The sequence below is a fragment of the Prosopis cineraria genome, unplaced genomic scaffold (genome assembly GCF_029017545.1).
Source record: "Prosopis cineraria cultivar Desert tree isolate PC_DT_omini unplaced genomic scaffold, ASM2901754v1 PC7, whole genome shotgun sequence".
NCBI classification, from domain to species: domain Eukaryota; kingdom Viridiplantae; phylum Streptophyta; class Magnoliopsida; order Fabales; family Fabaceae; genus Prosopis; species Prosopis cineraria.
In genome coordinates, this window is record NW_026555338.1 from 18,312,642 (window position 1) to 18,330,100 (window position 17,459).

General features: G+C 32.7%; 2 protein-coding genes across 2 annotated transcripts; one reads left to right on the forward strand and one right to left on the reverse strand.

Annotated features, from left to right (window-relative positions):
* Positions 1-6,381: 6,381 nt before the first annotated feature.
* Positions 6,382-13,148, forward strand: LOC129315351 (vacuolar protein sorting-associated protein 9A-like). The gene is made up of 6 exons (XM_054958987.1): positions 6,382-6,563; positions 7,419-7,566; positions 8,013-8,183; positions 9,374-9,553; positions 11,873-12,176; positions 12,778-13,148. Exons 1-6 carry the CDS (start codon positions 6,466-6,468, stop codon positions 13,050-13,052), a joined length of 1,176 nt encoding a protein of 391 aa, XP_054814962.1. The 5' UTR covers positions 6,382-6,465; the 3' UTR covers positions 13,053-13,148.
* LOC129315349 (PHD finger protein At1g33420) lies at positions 13,049-16,796 on the reverse strand. Its single transcript, XM_054958986.1, has 5 exons — positions 16,255-16,796; positions 15,689-15,815; positions 15,112-15,327; positions 14,410-15,021; positions 13,049-14,322 (listed from the first exon to the last, which is right to left on the reverse strand). Exons 1-5 carry the CDS (start codon positions 16,595-16,597, stop codon positions 13,278-13,280), a joined length of 2,343 nt encoding a protein of 780 aa, XP_054814961.1. The 5' UTR covers positions 16,598-16,796; the 3' UTR covers positions 13,049-13,277.
* Between the last annotated feature and the right edge of the window lie 663 nt (positions 16,797-17,459).

Below are 17,459 nucleotides of genomic sequence, written 5' to 3' on the forward strand. Positions count from 1 at the left end.
CACCATTGGCCAAGAGAAAAGTTAAAGCATTAAAGATGTAACATCCCAAAATTAATAATTTTAGGAGAATATTTAGAGGTAAGTAAATTATTTAGGAGATAATTTTTAAATTTAATTTAGGATATAATTTAAAGTTAAAATTTTTAGAAAATATTATTATTATTATTATTATTATTATTATTATTATTATTAGAAAAGAAAAGAAAAGGAATATTAAAAAAGAAAAAAAGGAAGGGGGGGTGGGGGAATGGACGTTAGTGCGTCACAGGCATTAAAAAAAAAAAAAAATTAGAAGAGAGGGAGAGGGGTCTGTTGGTGTGCGTGTATCGGGATAAGTGGATTCGGTTTAGCTTAGCCGAGCATCAGCACTAAAACACTGCGTTTTGCAGTGTTAATTTTTTTTGCTTTTCTTTTTTTAAATCACAAAATTTCTATTATAATAAAAATAAATATTATAAAATTATTACATTAATATTTAATAAATAAATAAATTTAACTTATTAAAATTTGACCTCAGCAGTTTAGATAAAAATTGAACAGTTCAAAATTGTATTAAAAAATTATCAAAAAAATGACTTAAAGAGTTTAAAATAGAGGTTGAATACAACAAAATGAGTTAGTTTCTTACAATATAATAAAATAATATTTATATTTCTATTAAAAAGAAGTAATTATATTTAATGTTCAAATATGCCTCGATATTATCTCTCATAGATGGACAATTGTGCAAATTAATAAAATAAAAAATATTTTATAAAATATATTTAGTTATAATTCTAATTTTTTTAATATAATTTTAAACTATTCAAATCAAAATTTATATATCAATTATTCAAGTCAAATTTTAACAAGTTAAATTTATTTATTTATTAAACATTAAAATAATAATTTTATAATATTTATTTATTATTATTATTATTATTTTGTAATTTAAAAAATTAACACTATAAAACGCTGTGTTTTGGTGTTAAGTACCACGGTGCGGGAACCGAATCCACCTGTACGTGTAGATAAATAAAGGAAAAAAAGGGGGAAGGAAAGTAGAAAGAGTGGGAGACAGAATGGGACCCTGATAAGTGATTAATCACTTTCTGGTACACACATCAACTCATTTCTTCTTCATCATTTTTCCCTGGGCGCAACGCAAGCAACGAAGGGTGAGAAACAGCGAGCGGCCCAACGAGAGGGTGAGAGCTTTTGAAGCTGTGGTTCCTTAATAGAATACTTTAAAAGTTATTTCAGACACTCTAAAACTAAATAAGTATTTTAAATATTTTTTTAATTATCTTCTTATAATTTTTGATTTTTTGATTGAGAAAAAATTTAGAGTTTAAAAGAGAGATAAATTTATTATAAATAAATATAATTGTTAAAGTTGTTGGTAGTATGATAAATATTTTAAAATATTGTTTTGTTAATGGAATTTGAATTTGAGACTTTTGAATTAAACTCTATACTCTTATAATTAGATTTTTGGTAAATCTAAATTTATAAGTTGATTCATTAATTACTAGAGGATTTGGACGTAGAAATAGATTATAAAAACTATAAAATGATGATTATAGGCTTGAGATAAAGTTTGTAATTTTTGAATATTTTTATATACAAAGTTATGAAATAAAAAAGAAAAATTTGATATTAGAAAATTGTTGAAGGTTGATTTTAGCCAAAGATTCAAAGAACTAATGTAAGTTAAAAGAAAACTAATGAACTAAGTGGATATGTTTAAATATATGAAATTAAATTTTTAAAATTCAAAAGGCTAAAACTAAAGTCTTGAAAATGTTCAAGTGATGAAACATAAGTGGGAATTATGTTGATGATATTATTGACACGTGATATGATTAATTATTATTTGACACCAATCAAGCTTTGTAAGTATTGTAATTAGGGAGTAACCTTTGACTTCTCAAAAGTTTAAGGTAACCGGAAGAAATTTATTTTATACATTTGTATGTTAAATAATTGTTTATGTTTGTGAAACAAATGAATATATATATATATATATATAACCAAAACTTGAAATTATTGTTTGTAATGCATATGTGGCCTTATTGAGATCCTATGATTTGTGACAAAGTTAATTGTGGCACATGTAAAGAATTTGAATATGATGGCCATATATAAAAAAAATGAATAAGAAAGCTTGCTTTGTAATGTGAAATATTAATATTAATTTATGCTTTCATAGGATAATATGACATGATTTGAGTAATGAGGTTGATGGTTGATGATTATATACATACTTTTAATTATAAATTGTGGATTATATATGGTGATGAATTGTATATGGGTATGTTGAGTTTTTATATGATGTTAATGTGATTTATATGGTAACATGAAAATTGATGCATGAGATATGATTGAGATATGATAATTTTTTATGCTTGCTAAGCATATAAATTGAAAAACATGTGGGATAGTTGCGAATTATACATTTGAGTTATTGAAATGCATCTTTTCATGAGCATGATCATATAGCAAGAGTTCGCCTTAGTGAAGGAGTTAGCAATTGTGCAAAATTCATATGTTACTTGACTATTAACCGTTAATCTTAGGGGTTATAGCTACCACTTACCTTATAGGGTATTGTAATACTATTCCTATTAAGGAACTTAACCTTACTAGACTACCTGAAATTTTGGGTAGAGCTAGTCTTGTGTATGACATCCTATAGCATGTGACTTAAGGAAAATTGTATTCATAAGTAAGTAAGATAATCTTGATCCAGTAGCCCCTCATGATACGATTAAGGCTTTGGGTAGTCTCACCACATGAATGATCTTTTTAATTGTTGGCCCACGAATTTCATGTAAGAAGAAATAAGGGAGTGATATAAGGAAGAAAATGATCATGTATTTCATTATTGTTATGCCATTTAAGTGATTATTGGATATGTTTGAGATTATGATTATAATTGTGAAAATAAAAACGTGTGGTAAATATGTGAATAATGTATATGCGGGCACTTGTGCCAATTTTGTACAAACATTCAGTACTTGTGACAGTCATGCCAATTTTGTACTTGCTTTATTTTTGAAATTGTTTACATAAGTTAGATGTTGATGTGATTAACATGATCTTGATATGATTGTTTACACGATAATCTTGATGAATTTATTAACCATTTGCATTCATAATTAATTATTATGCATTTGTATAACTTAGATTTACATTGGTTGCTGAGTGATTATTCTCTTTTAACATATTACAGAAGCTAGGTCATTTGAAAAAAAATAAAGGAAAGGAGCATCAGACTAAGTGATAATAATAACTTATGTATGCCTTTTTTATTTTGATATGTGTATTCAGTTTATAATATTGCTAACTAAGATAATATATTATTGATTCACTTGCATTATGGGTTTTGTATTGGGTGGAAATGTATTTTGGGCTATTGGAAATGTGGTTGGGTACTTATATTTATATTAGTGGGCTAAAATATTTGTGTGAATGAAAATAGTTATTATATGCATGATTTTAGAACTTAAGTATTATTATGGTCTCCTCTTGTGTTTTTTATGTTCAAGGCTAAGTAGTTAGTATTAACTATATACGAATGAAAAGGCAAATTTATACATGTGATAAGAGATTGATGAATAGATTATATACATAGAGTATAATGACTATGTCATAATCATTGTGATAAATGTAATTGAAATTTTGATCTCCCATTGTCAATTATGGATGGGTTTGAGTAGGCAAATGTTATGTTGGTAAATATATATATATATATATATATACTATATGGAGTAAGACACAGAGAGAAAATGATGAGGAAAGTTTTTATCTTAGCTTGAAATGTGTTTCTTAATGCTTAATCGATCTCATGTTTTCACATAAGTGTAATTGAATTATGTGAGTTCTCAAAATATTTTAAAGACTTAAGATCCGTTGTTTTAAATAGTTTGTGAAAATACTTGTTAATGACTTATTTAGGTTAATCTCTTATAGAATAATCATTTTAGGTTAGTTATTGATTAACCACGATTAGTATGATGATTTAAATCCTAATTATTTAAAGCACCCTTACAAAGGACATACTTTTGCCTTAATATATATTAATGGGAAAAAATATACTTAACCTTATGTACTTTAAGTATTTATTTTCAATTAAATCAAGACATATAGAGTTTTATATATTATAGGGAAAATATCATTTAAGAACTACTAAAGGTATTTAATATCAAACAAATACTAAAAAATTTTGAAATATCATTACAGGATTAGGGAACTGATTTGAAAATAATTGTAGATAGGAAAAACTATAATAACATTATTATTTTTTTAATTAACAAGTAGTCATTTGTTAACAAGAAGCTATTTATTAATTGACAAGTTTAAAAACTTAAAAAAGTTTGGTTGTAATGGGAAAGGACAAGTATAAATCATGTTTTAACAAGTAGATATCTGTTAATTGACAAATGTACAGTTGCATTTAACAAAAATTTATTCACAATTGACAAGTTCAAAAATATGAAGAGTCTGACTATAAGAAGAAACAAATATAGATCATATTTTATTAAGTAGTCATTCATTAATCAATAAGTAAACATTCACATTTAACAAAAAATATATGCTAATTAACAAGTTTAGAAAAAGAAAAAAAAGAAGGGGTATTATAATATTTTTCTCGTATAAAATTTTTGTCCAATTAGTCCCGTAGTCCAGCAATGATATTTTAAAATATTTTGATCTTTATTTAATATTAAATTCCCCCAATTAAATGACATTTTTTCTATATTATATATGCCATAAAAAACTCTTGTCATTAATAATAATAATAATAATAATACTACTACTTTAAAATCCACTTGACAGAAAAGTATATATTCTAAGTAACAAATGAACCGTTGACCATTGTGTCAACATGTTTAATGCTACTTTAATTGTCAATAAATTAATTAATATTAACTAAGTGAGCTTTGTAATTTGTACTGAGAAAATTCAAGCACGTGATTTGCAATAAAAAAGGTTCAACTTTATAATATTTTCAAGAATTTTTATAAATTATAATAATAATAATAATAATAATAATAATAATAATAATAATAATAAGGGGCACATATAGCCCATATTATAAGACTAAGTAAAAGAAATAGTCTATCATTTCTTAAATTTTAAAAATGATCATTTTAATATTTAGATTATAATTAATTTATAAAACTATTCATTTTAATATTTGCTTTTTTTTTCAAATATCAAGGGATTCAAAACGCAAGAAATTCCTGGATTGAGAGAAACAAATGTGAGAGAGAAGATAGAACTTGATGTGAGAGAGACGAACGTGAGATAGTAGAGCAGTGTGAGTGAGTTACAATCACGACAGCGAGAGACAAACGCAAGGTGAGATACATCGACGGTGGTTGTCAGAACAGAGCATGCCAACGAGGAAAGAGAGCTATAGATTTATGAGTTTTTATTTTATTAATTTAGGTATTTGATTCATGTGGTAAGTTAGGAGTTTAATTTTTTTTTTTGTAGAATATGTTTGATTTGTTTTGGGTAAATGATTATACGTTTTTTGTATTACTGATCTACGATATTACATCATTGATATACGACTGTATATCAATTATAAACAAGTTTATATTTGATTATCTGGTTATGTTGATCTATAATAGTATATTAGTAAATATTACTAATATATAAGCCATATCAACGAAAAATTACCAATTTGTTTATCATTAATATACAATTATATATCAATGATGTTGTGTCACAAATCAGTAATAGAGTATCATTTTCAATGTCTAATGTCCTCTTTATAATATCTTGAAAAATAGAGGGGGAGAGAGGAAAATATATGTGAAGAAGATGGTGATCCAAGTAAATCAGATAAAAAATTTTGATGAAGAAAAGCACTCTGTATAAGATATGAATATGATGATCCAAAAAAATTAAATCAAAAAATATAAAAAAAATTCAATGATGATAAATTAGAGAGGGAGCTAGCACAATACGATTTTTGATAATAAAAATGATTAGTTAAATTATATATATTCTATTTTAATAATAAATTTATTTTGAGGATTAAAAAAATATATATTTAATTAATTTTATAAATGGGCCATATTTTAAAATATTTAAAAATTTCATTTATAATTTATGAAATTTATATTTTTTAATTTCATTGAGCTAATATTTTCTAATGTTATGTTAATATTTATACTTACCTTAATATTGAGATAAATATATTAGTGAAGAATCCCACAAAAATAGGGGCACTGTAGAACTAGTGTGAAATTAAAAAAAAAAAAACCGGGAGGGAACCAACATGCCACGTGTACACATCTTGCGGGTTTAGGATCGAACTACCAGTTTATGTATGAATAAATACGTTGGACTGGTGGGTTATGCGCCATACCTAATGTTCTTCTCCGTATTGCCTAGGCCTCTCCATTGGTCTCACTCTAATATGTTGCTCTTTCTCCTTCAATTCAACTGGGTCCAGCATTTGATTCCATGGACACATCAATATCTTCGCAATCCCTCTCTTTCTTTGATTTTCTCGATCGTATGCGAAACCCCGCTTCCGTCAATCTTGTCCGATCCATCAAAAGGTGAATGACCCTTTTCTTTTGTTTTTCCTTTCTTTCGGGCTCGATATCATATATCGCATTTGGCTTTGCGAATTCTGTGCGCAATTTTGCGTGTTCTGTTTGTTGAAGTTTGTTTAGAAAATCTGACTTTGTGGTTGTCTTTGTTGTGTTTTGCCCTAATTGTTGCCAATGGGTGGTGCATTGTTTTTTCCTGTCTATGAGTAGCTTATTGTTTTATGCCCTAAGATGTTGCCAAATAATTCCGGTTACAACTTGAAGGAATAGATAGATTCTTGGCAACTTGAACGCATTAGAAAGGTGCAGCTAGTTTTATGTTCAAGTGATCAGCGTAGTTTGGCAGCACATAGAACACGTTGATATTTGATTGCAATTGTTTTGTGGGCATGTGTTTCTAAAATACTTAGAAATCATATTATAAGATATATTGATACAAGATAATTAGATAATTCAAGATCATTGGGTTGAGTTCATTCCTAGAATCCACTGTTGCGTACCGAACATGGAATTCTGGAATTTTCCATGTGTTTCATACCCAAAATATTTTAAATAGGTCTTCAAGTTCTCCAGGACTTGGGATGTCCGCCACTCACCTACACACCTGATGTCGCGTAAATTTTGAATTTCAATGTCATTACCCAAAGACCATCTGATAGAAATATAGCATGACAAACAATATATATGGTTCTGATGACTAATTTTTTTTTTTTTTGGGTCCTGATTCATTTTTGAATTAGGGATTTAATTTGTTCGTTCTTTATGATATACATGTCTATTGCCATGCATTTCTTTGCATTTGTCAAACTTTTTGTTCTCTTTGTGCTGCATGTTGTAACTCCTTAATGATTTTTCCCCCAGTTTTATTGTGTCATTTTCATTTTACCCACCCAACCCTGAAAATGATGGGAAAAGAGTGCAAGAGTTTTACTTGATAATGGAAGCTGCAATTAGAGAACATCCATTATGGACGGGTGCCACTGAGGAAGAGATTGATTGTGCAATGGAGGTACTCAACTGAACCAGTTTTATGTGCTTGCATGATTTCTGAATGGAGCTTCATCTTTATAATTGAAGTGGACGGAAAAGAGTTACAATAATTACAATAAACATTTTTCCCTTGCCAGGTCATGGTAATATCATGTGTTTACCATTCTTAGAACTCCATTCCTAATGGAACACATGTGGGTTGATGAGGGCATGGTGACATAGAAATCTAAAGCAAGAACAATAATATTTATTGCTAAACGTTTATATTCACTGTGGAGCATAGTTAGATTCAAGATTACAATTTATCTAGCTGCCTAAAGTGGAATTGTTATAATCAGTAGTTGATTAGTTGAAAATAGCTGTCTTAATGATATTTTGAACTTTCAGAGGGTGCAACCTGTACTTATATTGATGATAGGGGATGTTATAATGTTACATTTGTGTTGTTTTTTATACTATCAACAGGCTTTAGAGAAATATGTAATGACTAAGCTGTTTTCAAGAACATTTGCCGTTTCTCCTGAGGATGCTAAGATTGACCATGAAATCTCAGAGAAAATATGCTTGGTCCGAACTTTTCTGAAGCCTGAACATTTGGACATACCGGCAATTCTTCGTAAGGAAGCTTCATGGCTGGTATGGCTTAATTTAAGAAGTATGTTATTCTGTAAAACTTTGCTATGTCATTACCAAACTATTTTCTAATAATTCTCCTAATTTGCAATGTTCTTATTGCTTTCATATTTCAACTAAGCTAATGCCATTACCAAACTTTGTTTTAATTTTCTAATTTTATGCCATATCTTTTGTTCCCGTATAAATACGAAGCTCATGATATAGGATTGATTTGAGATATGAAAGCAATATCTCAAAACAAAGTTAAAAACTTTGTTTTAAACTTCAAGAAATTCCTTATAGGTGGGGAAGACAAAACCATTTCAGGACCTTCTGGGTTCAAAGGATGGCTTATGGTTTGATTTTAAGATTCTGAAGCTAAGGATTTATTTAGATTTGGAATATCCAAAAAATGGGTTTATCATTAAAAAATTAGTGAATAAAAAATTGTCAATCTTATTTAGGAAAGGTGGCTGATCTTTTACTTTTGGACTTGCTGGCTCTCTTGGGCAGCATTAGAGTAGCTGAAATTTTTCTTATGGCTAAGTAAGGGCCTCTGATGGCTAAGAAAATGACAATTGATTGGGATTGAAAAAGCTAAAAGAGAAGCGTTAAGACATAATTTAGGCTAAAAGAGAAGCGTTAAGACATAATTTAGTGCCAACTCTTGAAACTACTGACCTAATGAGTACACTTTCCATAACTTCTTGAATTGGCGGTGCTCTTGCAACTAGGCTGAAATTCATCTAAGCAGAACGTGGCTGCTATTTTGATACGGTAAGGACAAATCTCTGGATTTGTGTGATAGCAATGGCATGGAACAAAATCATTTCTGTTTGGGAAGTTTGCCAATAGTTTGAGTACTGGACATTTGCCCATCACTGAGATTTGGTAGAATTGGTGGAATTGCAAGGATCAATTTTTTCTATTGGCATAGATTGACTCTAAAAATATTGAAACCTAAAACTATTTAACCACAATTATTTAGAGCAGAGTTTGAAGTGTCAAATTTAATTACTGTGCTTAGTGTTGATGGTGTGGTACATGCCCTCTAGTATTTAATGGTAAATGGATCTTTTAAATTTCTTTCTCTTGTTTTTCATCCAAGGCCTTTAGTTTTTTCCCTTTCCTCAACTTGGATTATTTACAGAAAGTGAGACTGATTTTTTTTTTTTTGAGAAATTAATTATCTGTTTTCCCTTTACGTTCAGCTTGCAGAGAAAGAATTGCAGAAAATCAACACTTTCAAAGCTCCTCGTGAAAAGCTGTCGAGTATAATGAATTGTTGTAGGGTCATCAACAATCTTCTGCTCAATGCAGCAATGACTGAAAATCATGTGCCAGCTGGGGCAGATGAATTTCTCCCTGTGCTTATATACGTTACAATCAAGGCAAGCTACCCTTGGTAATAAGCCATTCTTCTAGTTATTAGATTCCTAACTTTTTTTAGTTATGTTGCCCATGTTTGTCACTTTTTTAAAATTTTGTTTGATCATTATCACGACAAGGAACTGAAGAGCATATAGGAAAAGTGCCTTAGTGAAAGTTTAGCTTCAATTTGAGGGTGTCGCTTTTAGATAATTAATGTCAAGGTGGGCCTCCAGTTGACCTGAACTCGTGAGCAGATTGAAAATGTTTTAGCCCATCATATATCATATACATATTAAAAAAATTATAAGTAATGCGAACTTGTGAGAAGAGTTAATAAAGTATTGTGAAATTCAACGAGATGGCCATATTGTATTGTAAATCCTCCACTTTAGATATGATATAAGAAACCCTTTGCGTATGCAAGAGTTTTCTTCAAGACAGGCATATAGACATTCCCTTCTATGCCCTAGCACTTGAGGCTTCATTTATCTTTGAGCTTTTTAGCTAAGATCATCAATCTCTAAGGTTTTAATTTGAGATATGCATATTCCTCTACCTCAAAATAGACTCCCCTCCTATGCTGATCAGCATTGTTCCTTGTTCGTGACTGGACCATCTTAAATTCTATTTAAAAGCCGTGACTCCCTTTTCTTACTGTGTTAATTTTAATTTATACTAGACAATAAAGTATTAGAGCGCTCTTCAAATACACCATCTTTCTTGCTCCAATATTCGTAGTGAAGTTGTCCCCAATTTACCCTCACTTCTACCTAGGATTTGAGTCATTCATTGCCCCTAAAAAAAGTTAAAATATGAGAGAGAGAGAGAGAGAGAGAGAGAGAATAATAAATAGCCTTCGGTTACTTGCTCAGTTTGCATACATGGAGTAACTAGTAAGGGCCTGTTCTCTCCACCTCTAGGGTGCAAGGATATTTTGATTACTGAAATGTATTGATCTTGTTCTTTTGCACAGTTGTTTGCCGTGGCCTTGTATTTTTTTTTTTTTTTAAAGTAAGGCCAATGCATAGTTGGTTTCCCTTTACTTTATCGCCTTTCCTCTTTGCCTTGGTGTTTTCACTTGCACCTTGTGCTGGCAGTAACTTATTTCTTCTCAAAGCAGTGGATACAAAATTATTTGAGGCTCCACTATCAAACAAATATGATTACCTCTTTTCTTCAGTTCCCTCTTATGCTTCATGCTTTATCCTTCATGTTGTGATTATCAGTAATGCACACTGAACTTTGTGTAAAAATCCATTATTATCTCTCGCTTTCTCTTGAAATCCATCATCTACCTCTTGGATATCCTCTTCCCCTTATCCATCTTTTCTCTACTTACTTACCTGCAAATTTTTTTGTAGTTGCACTTGTTGCTGGGTCCAACTTCCTCAATTTTGAGACATTGTCCCAACTTTCTTTTATCTCTGCCAATGTAGCCTCTTGAAATTACCTACACTCTTGGTTGTTGATGATTTTGTGACACTGTTGGCCTTGGACTCTTCTCTTCTGGTGTCTTGCCCGGGTGATTCATCCCATTTTTGCCCCAATCAAAAATTTTTGATCATGTTTCTCTCAACCATCCTCTGTGTTCCATCAATTCCTGTTGCGTTTTGGCTCTGGTCATCCTCAACTCAGCCTAGATTTCTTGCTTCAACCCATTCTGAAAAGCTCCTTTTAGTACTGCAGCAAAAGTAGAATCTTTCAAGAGAGATTCTCAGCTACTCAAAATGCTGTGTGTTTTTGCTATCTTATCCTTCTTGCTTGAGGGGCATCAACATGTCATATCCTTCTAGTTGGGATTGATGAAAGTAATCAATCAAGACCTTGAAACTCACAACTCTTGAGTGCCCTGGCTGCCTTATTTCCTTCCTTTTAAAACCAGTTCAAAGCTCTTTTCTTCAAACACATACCTAGTTGTAACCACTTTCTGAGATAATATGCATAGTTTTGTAGGGACTATCACAGCACTTTGTGCTTGCTTTCTTCATTGATTGATGTGAAAAATAAATAGCTAAATACATAGATTCCGTTGAAAACGGAAAAGAATGATATATCAAGATAATAAAGTAACAATATCATACTCTGGCAAAACAATCAAACAATTTGTAACAATCTTACTGTCCTCTTGTGGTTGCCATTTCAGTCCCCCGTCAATTCTTATATTTTGTTATAGGTTTGGAATTGCTTTTTGAGTTAGGTTCCATCAAATTTTAATATGGGGTCCTCTAACATTATGTCTTTCTATTTTGTTTCTATGGCTTGTAAAAATATTATTGTTTTAAATTGTTTGAGATGGCTGAATATGAATAATTTAGAGATTTTTTTATCTGATATATCAGGCAAATCCTCCTCAATTGCAATCAAACCTTAGATTCATCCAATTGTATCGAAGGCAAGCAAAGCTCATGTCAGAGCCTGAATATTATTTCACAAATCTCGTGTCAGCCAAGTCATTTATAGTTGATTTAAATGCTACATCGCTTTCAATGGATGAAATCAAATTTGAGGAGAGCATGCAAGCTGCAAAATTGATTACAAAAGTCACTAGCGGAACCTCTCAAGATACACAAGCAAACCAGACGAACCAACATGAGGAGACCGAGTGCAGTCCTTCAAAGAAAATCCATGGCAGCTCTATAACAGGTTAGTTTGACCTTTTTTGTCAATATATATTATCAAGCATGACATGGCTGTCACCCAACTATCTATACAGCAATGTAACATGCATTTAGCAAAAAGCAATATCACAATAGAAATCGTAGAATGAATACCTGCTCGATTGTACTGGTAATGGTTAAATCATTGTCTTGACTGGTTAAGACAGGTTTAATAAAATGTTTTGTTTATAACTATGTGATAATGGTTTGATTACAGTTTTGATTGTTAACTCTTGAACTAGTGATTTGGTTTTCAATACCTTAGTAGAAATACGAATGGAGTCTACTTGATCTTTGCATTCACCTTTATTCTGTCTCTTTAAATACATGATATCAGGGATCCATCAGATTTTGAAGAATACAAGCTTCCATAGTGATTTTGGAATATCAGTCATTAATATGGTGTGAGTTTAAATATATATATATATATATATATTTTGGCCCTAATTGTGCAGTTAATTATGCACTTGTGTTGCAGTGTCTGTTTATATTCCTCACTGTGTTACTTGTCAAGTTAATTATGAACTTGTGTTACAGTGTATTCATATTCCTCACTTTGTGTTACTTGTAACACCTTAATATTGCAGCTATGCCACTACACGGATCGGAATATCCTTATTTGGAGGCAAAGAGCGAAGAGATGACATTGAAAGATGTGGACAGATTACTAATTCTCTACAAGGATGTCGTTGCCAAGTACACAACTCTCTGCAGAGCTATCAGCAACCTTTCAACATCAGAGAAAGAACCAATCCTCCGTCATCTTGAATCACAAGGAACTGGTAGCATGCTTGCACCAAAGCCAATTATTGAGGATAAAGAAACCACCAAAGAAATATCACAGGCAAAGGATGAGAATTAGTAGAGATCATTGTATTTGTATTTAAAACATCACAAGGCTGCTGATGGATTACATAATGTTAACTTAAGCATATACTTCCAATTTTTTTTTTTTTAAGTCCACCTAGACTGGCACAAGTTAAAGCTAAAGCCAGAGGCTTAATAACAAAGTAACAACTCCATATACATGACAACACATTTAAAGAGACCTAACCTAACACTATACAGATACAAACATACTATACACTCAGCGCACACCAAAATTCAGAGCCAGGTTGCAAGCAACTGCAGGACTGTCGGTTGCCACCACTTCACGCCTGCATGAAGATTTTGCTTTACTGGGGGTTCTTGCTTCATCAACAGAGTTGTTCAGTTTACAAGCTGCGTTTGCTTCATCGTCCGCATGGTGGATTTTCGCTCCATCCATAGGGTGGATTCTGGGTTCATCAACAGGGTAGATTCTTGGTCCATTAACGGTCAAATTTTTTGGTTCAACAGAGTGGATTCTTGTTCTTGGTCCGTCAACGGTCAAGTTTTTTGGTTCATCAAGGTTTGGCAGTTTCTTAGCTTCCTTGCGGTATGATTTGATGCACCTCATGCATACGAATTTGGAAGGAACAGCAATAGAGCTATCGATTCCAGCACACCTGGTATGCTGCCAAACACCACAAGTATCACATGCTAACATTTTCTCCCCATCATCGTCCTTAGCCCCACATGTGCAATCAACTTTCCACGTCTCTGTTCCTCTCTCCATTCGGAATCGGTTTAGCCCATGTTTTGCAGGGCATTTACCTAAAATTCGGACAGACCCACTAGTTCCAAGCAGGAGCTTTACAGTGAGATTGTCCTTGATAGATCCATATTCCAGAAGTTCCTCGGCTTGAAACCTCTTGTACATGGCATACACTTCTTGAAAAGCATCGGTCGCCTCCTTCTTGAGATCAGCTACAGTGGCATTTAGGTGTAGCAAGATTAATTCTGGAGGTGGGGTTGGATCATCTTTTGGCTGATCTGAAAGCTCCACATGACACCACAGCCTAATACAAGGAGGCGTTTGTTCACCGACCATCTTATCAGGCTTGTAATCCTTCATGAACTGCTTGCAGTCGAGGAGCTTCCTGGCCGAATCAGCCACCCGCTTCCTCATAATTTTAGGTTTGTAGCTCACCATCCTTTCAGGATGAATAATGGAATCAAACAGGAATTTCAAATCGGCAATCACTTGTTCTTTTGATGGGTAACCTGAATTTGCATTAACTTCATTTTCCATGACATTCAAGGGTTCAAGCCTGATCGTTCAAGATAGATGAAAAGTATTAGTAATTGTATGCAAAAGCGACTAACAAAAGCAGGACAAATACAATTACAATCTTTACCTGAACTCCACAGCACTAGATGCGGGATTGCATCTTGACTTAACTACCATACCGAAGGCAGCTAACTTTCCCCCTAGATGTTTCAGACTGTAATCTAGAAGCTCTGGAGATGCAACACCCCTACTTAATGCACCCTTGAGAGCTCGTCTTGTAACCCATTTGGCCCCACTAGAGGTAGCCGATGCAAGCAGTACCTTGATCAAAGCCTGTTGCACAGCTTCAACATCATTGCTTGTCCAGGCACACAACACATTGCAAGTTTCAGCATCCGATGTTCTTGTGGTCAAAGGCTTGTGGAACTCACGAATTAAGCTCGCCAAAAAGGAGAATAGATCTTTGATAGTTAACAGTTCAGTATCCGCCAAAGACTGGTAAAGAGAAATAACACACTGCAGGCGGCTTCGGGGACCACGATCCTGGAATAATAAATCCGATAGGGGCATGCTTGACAGGGTATTCACTGCTTTTTGGTACGAGTCTTGAGTGAGAGCATAGCTACCAGTCCCAAATTCATAACCCCAATTCCCATACCAAGAACAGCCATTGGTGATTGCATGAAGCAATCGGTATTCCATCCCAAACTTCTTCGACAAATCCATCACACTAACCTTCCTGTTCATTTCTTTTCATAATCAGATTCTTTACTGAAAAACAAGACAGTGAATCGAAAAATATGTGCTGTTAGAGACGGAGGATGCAAACCTAACAGCAAGTGCAACACAAAGCCTGTCCCAGAAACCCATTATGTCAGAACCAGAGAGAAGGCTTGAACCACCCTCTCTTCCATTAAGAGTCATCAAATGGCCATAACCATTGGAATGGACAATCCCGTGCAGAACATGAGTGTTATCTTCAATTTGACTATACACCCAATCCTCAAGATCATCAACAGTGATGACAGTGTCGCACCATTTACACCTGCCACGTTCAATATTTCCAGATACGTAAAACAAGAATCCCAAAAAACAAATATACAAACAACACTCGTTTTTTTTATTTTCTTTTTCTTTTTAAAAAAATCAGCAATGGCAAGCCAAAGCTTGAAAAGGAGCTACAAATTACAAAATATTAATTACAGAGACATGGATCCCTTTCTCAGATAAGAATATTTGCAACACGGCGGGGCTTCAAGAAGCATTCTAAAGCCAAACTCAACAGAATAAGCATCTTTCGCAATAAGACTCGTTTATTTTCAAAAAGCTCAAAAAGACTCTGAAGACTTGGAAAGAAGACTCTGTTTTCGCTAAAAAGCTAACAACGGAATAGTATTCAAGCTCACCTTGGTTCCGAAAGTTGGGTAGATTTCCCACATAACGAACAAGGTCTTTCATATGCATCCATGCGATTACTTGATGCTCGGATAATGACGTGATATCGCTTTCGGCATACCGGATGGCCGCTCCATCCTTTTGATTTTTTGCCAACAAAAAAGTCACAGAAGAAAAGTCAATCTCAGAATAATAGCCACACATATCCCACTCAGTTCTTACCTTAAGACTTAAGTAATTATTATTTAATAATTGAAAATTCATAATAATGGTTAAAATAATTATTATTTAATAATTATATAAAGATAAATTAAAAAAATTAAAAATACAATAAAACAATTTTTATCATTTTATTTTAAATTTCATTTCACATGCATCGATCGGCCAGTCGACGAACTCGTTACTCGGTGAGGTTCGGTCACATACTCGTGCTCAACGTAAAATCTCTAGTTCGCTACTAAATATCTAACACAGTAACATGGTTCGGTTTCCGTATCACAACAATTAATTAAGAATCTGCTCAGCTGGGGCAGATCCCTTTTTAACTCGGACATATGGACTCGGTGAGTCGACTCACCAACAACTCGGCACTGATCACAGTAGACTGAGGATCGAGATCGAGTTACGTCTTCCTCCACAATGTCAAGGGTGACAATCGCCGGCGACAGATCGGACCCATCGACGAGTCCTCCGATCCGAAACAAAATCTGCCACGTCATCAACGACGAAAACAACGACGGGGGATACGTGACCATCGCATAATTAGTAAGAAACCGCTGAACGGCTTTCCGAAACGGCTGACCGCCGCCGACTACATCGTCGCAGCAGCGGTCACCGGCGGCCGGAAAAGTGAGAAAATCGTAAAGATCGGCTGATACTCTCCTCTTCATCCTCTTCGACGGCCTTTCATTCACCACCATGTCGATTCCGAAACAACAACTTAGAAAAAGCTCAGGAACTGAGCAGATCTAAAGAGAAAAGGTGCGAAGAGAAAAACCGAAAGAAAGAGACAGAGAGAGGGGGGGGAGAATTTTCAGAGACGAAGAAGATGAAGGTTGTTGAGAAGAAGCAGAAGAAGACGACGACGACGTGGAGGAGAAGAGCGGCGCTAATAACTCCTAGGGTTTGATTTTTGTTTATAGCCGGTTCAGGCTATGGCGGTTCGTTTTTTTTTTTTTTGCCCTTTTGTCTTTTTCCAAGTGCCTTTTCAATTTTTTTTTTTGGATGATGTGCCTTTTTAAATTCTTATATTTATATATTAAATTAAATATGGAATTAGAAAAAGTTTCCCTGACTCAATGAGGGCGCCTCTTCAATCTTTATCAAACTCCAGACCAAAATTAAATTAAATTTTAAGCAATTCTTATCTATCTCAATAAAATGTCAGCCGTTAAAAATATTTTTATATAAATAAATCTATTCTTTATGCTTGTTAAAAATCTTTTCCATTACTCTTAGTCTTTTTTTTATCAACGTACTCTCAATCTTATATTTATAAATTATTTTTAATATATTTAATCAAAATTAAAAAATGTTAAAATTTGTTAATCCTCTTTAAAAATTTAATAAATTTATTCATATTAAATATATATATATATATTAATAATGTGCCAAGAAAATTTATAATAAAAAATTAATAACATGCTTTATAAATAAAATTAAGAAAATTTGCCTCTATCATATAAAATAGATTGAATAGAGTATGTATATAATCTATTAAAAAAATTTATATACTTAATCTTATATATTAAAAATATTTATTTTCAATTAAATTAAAATATG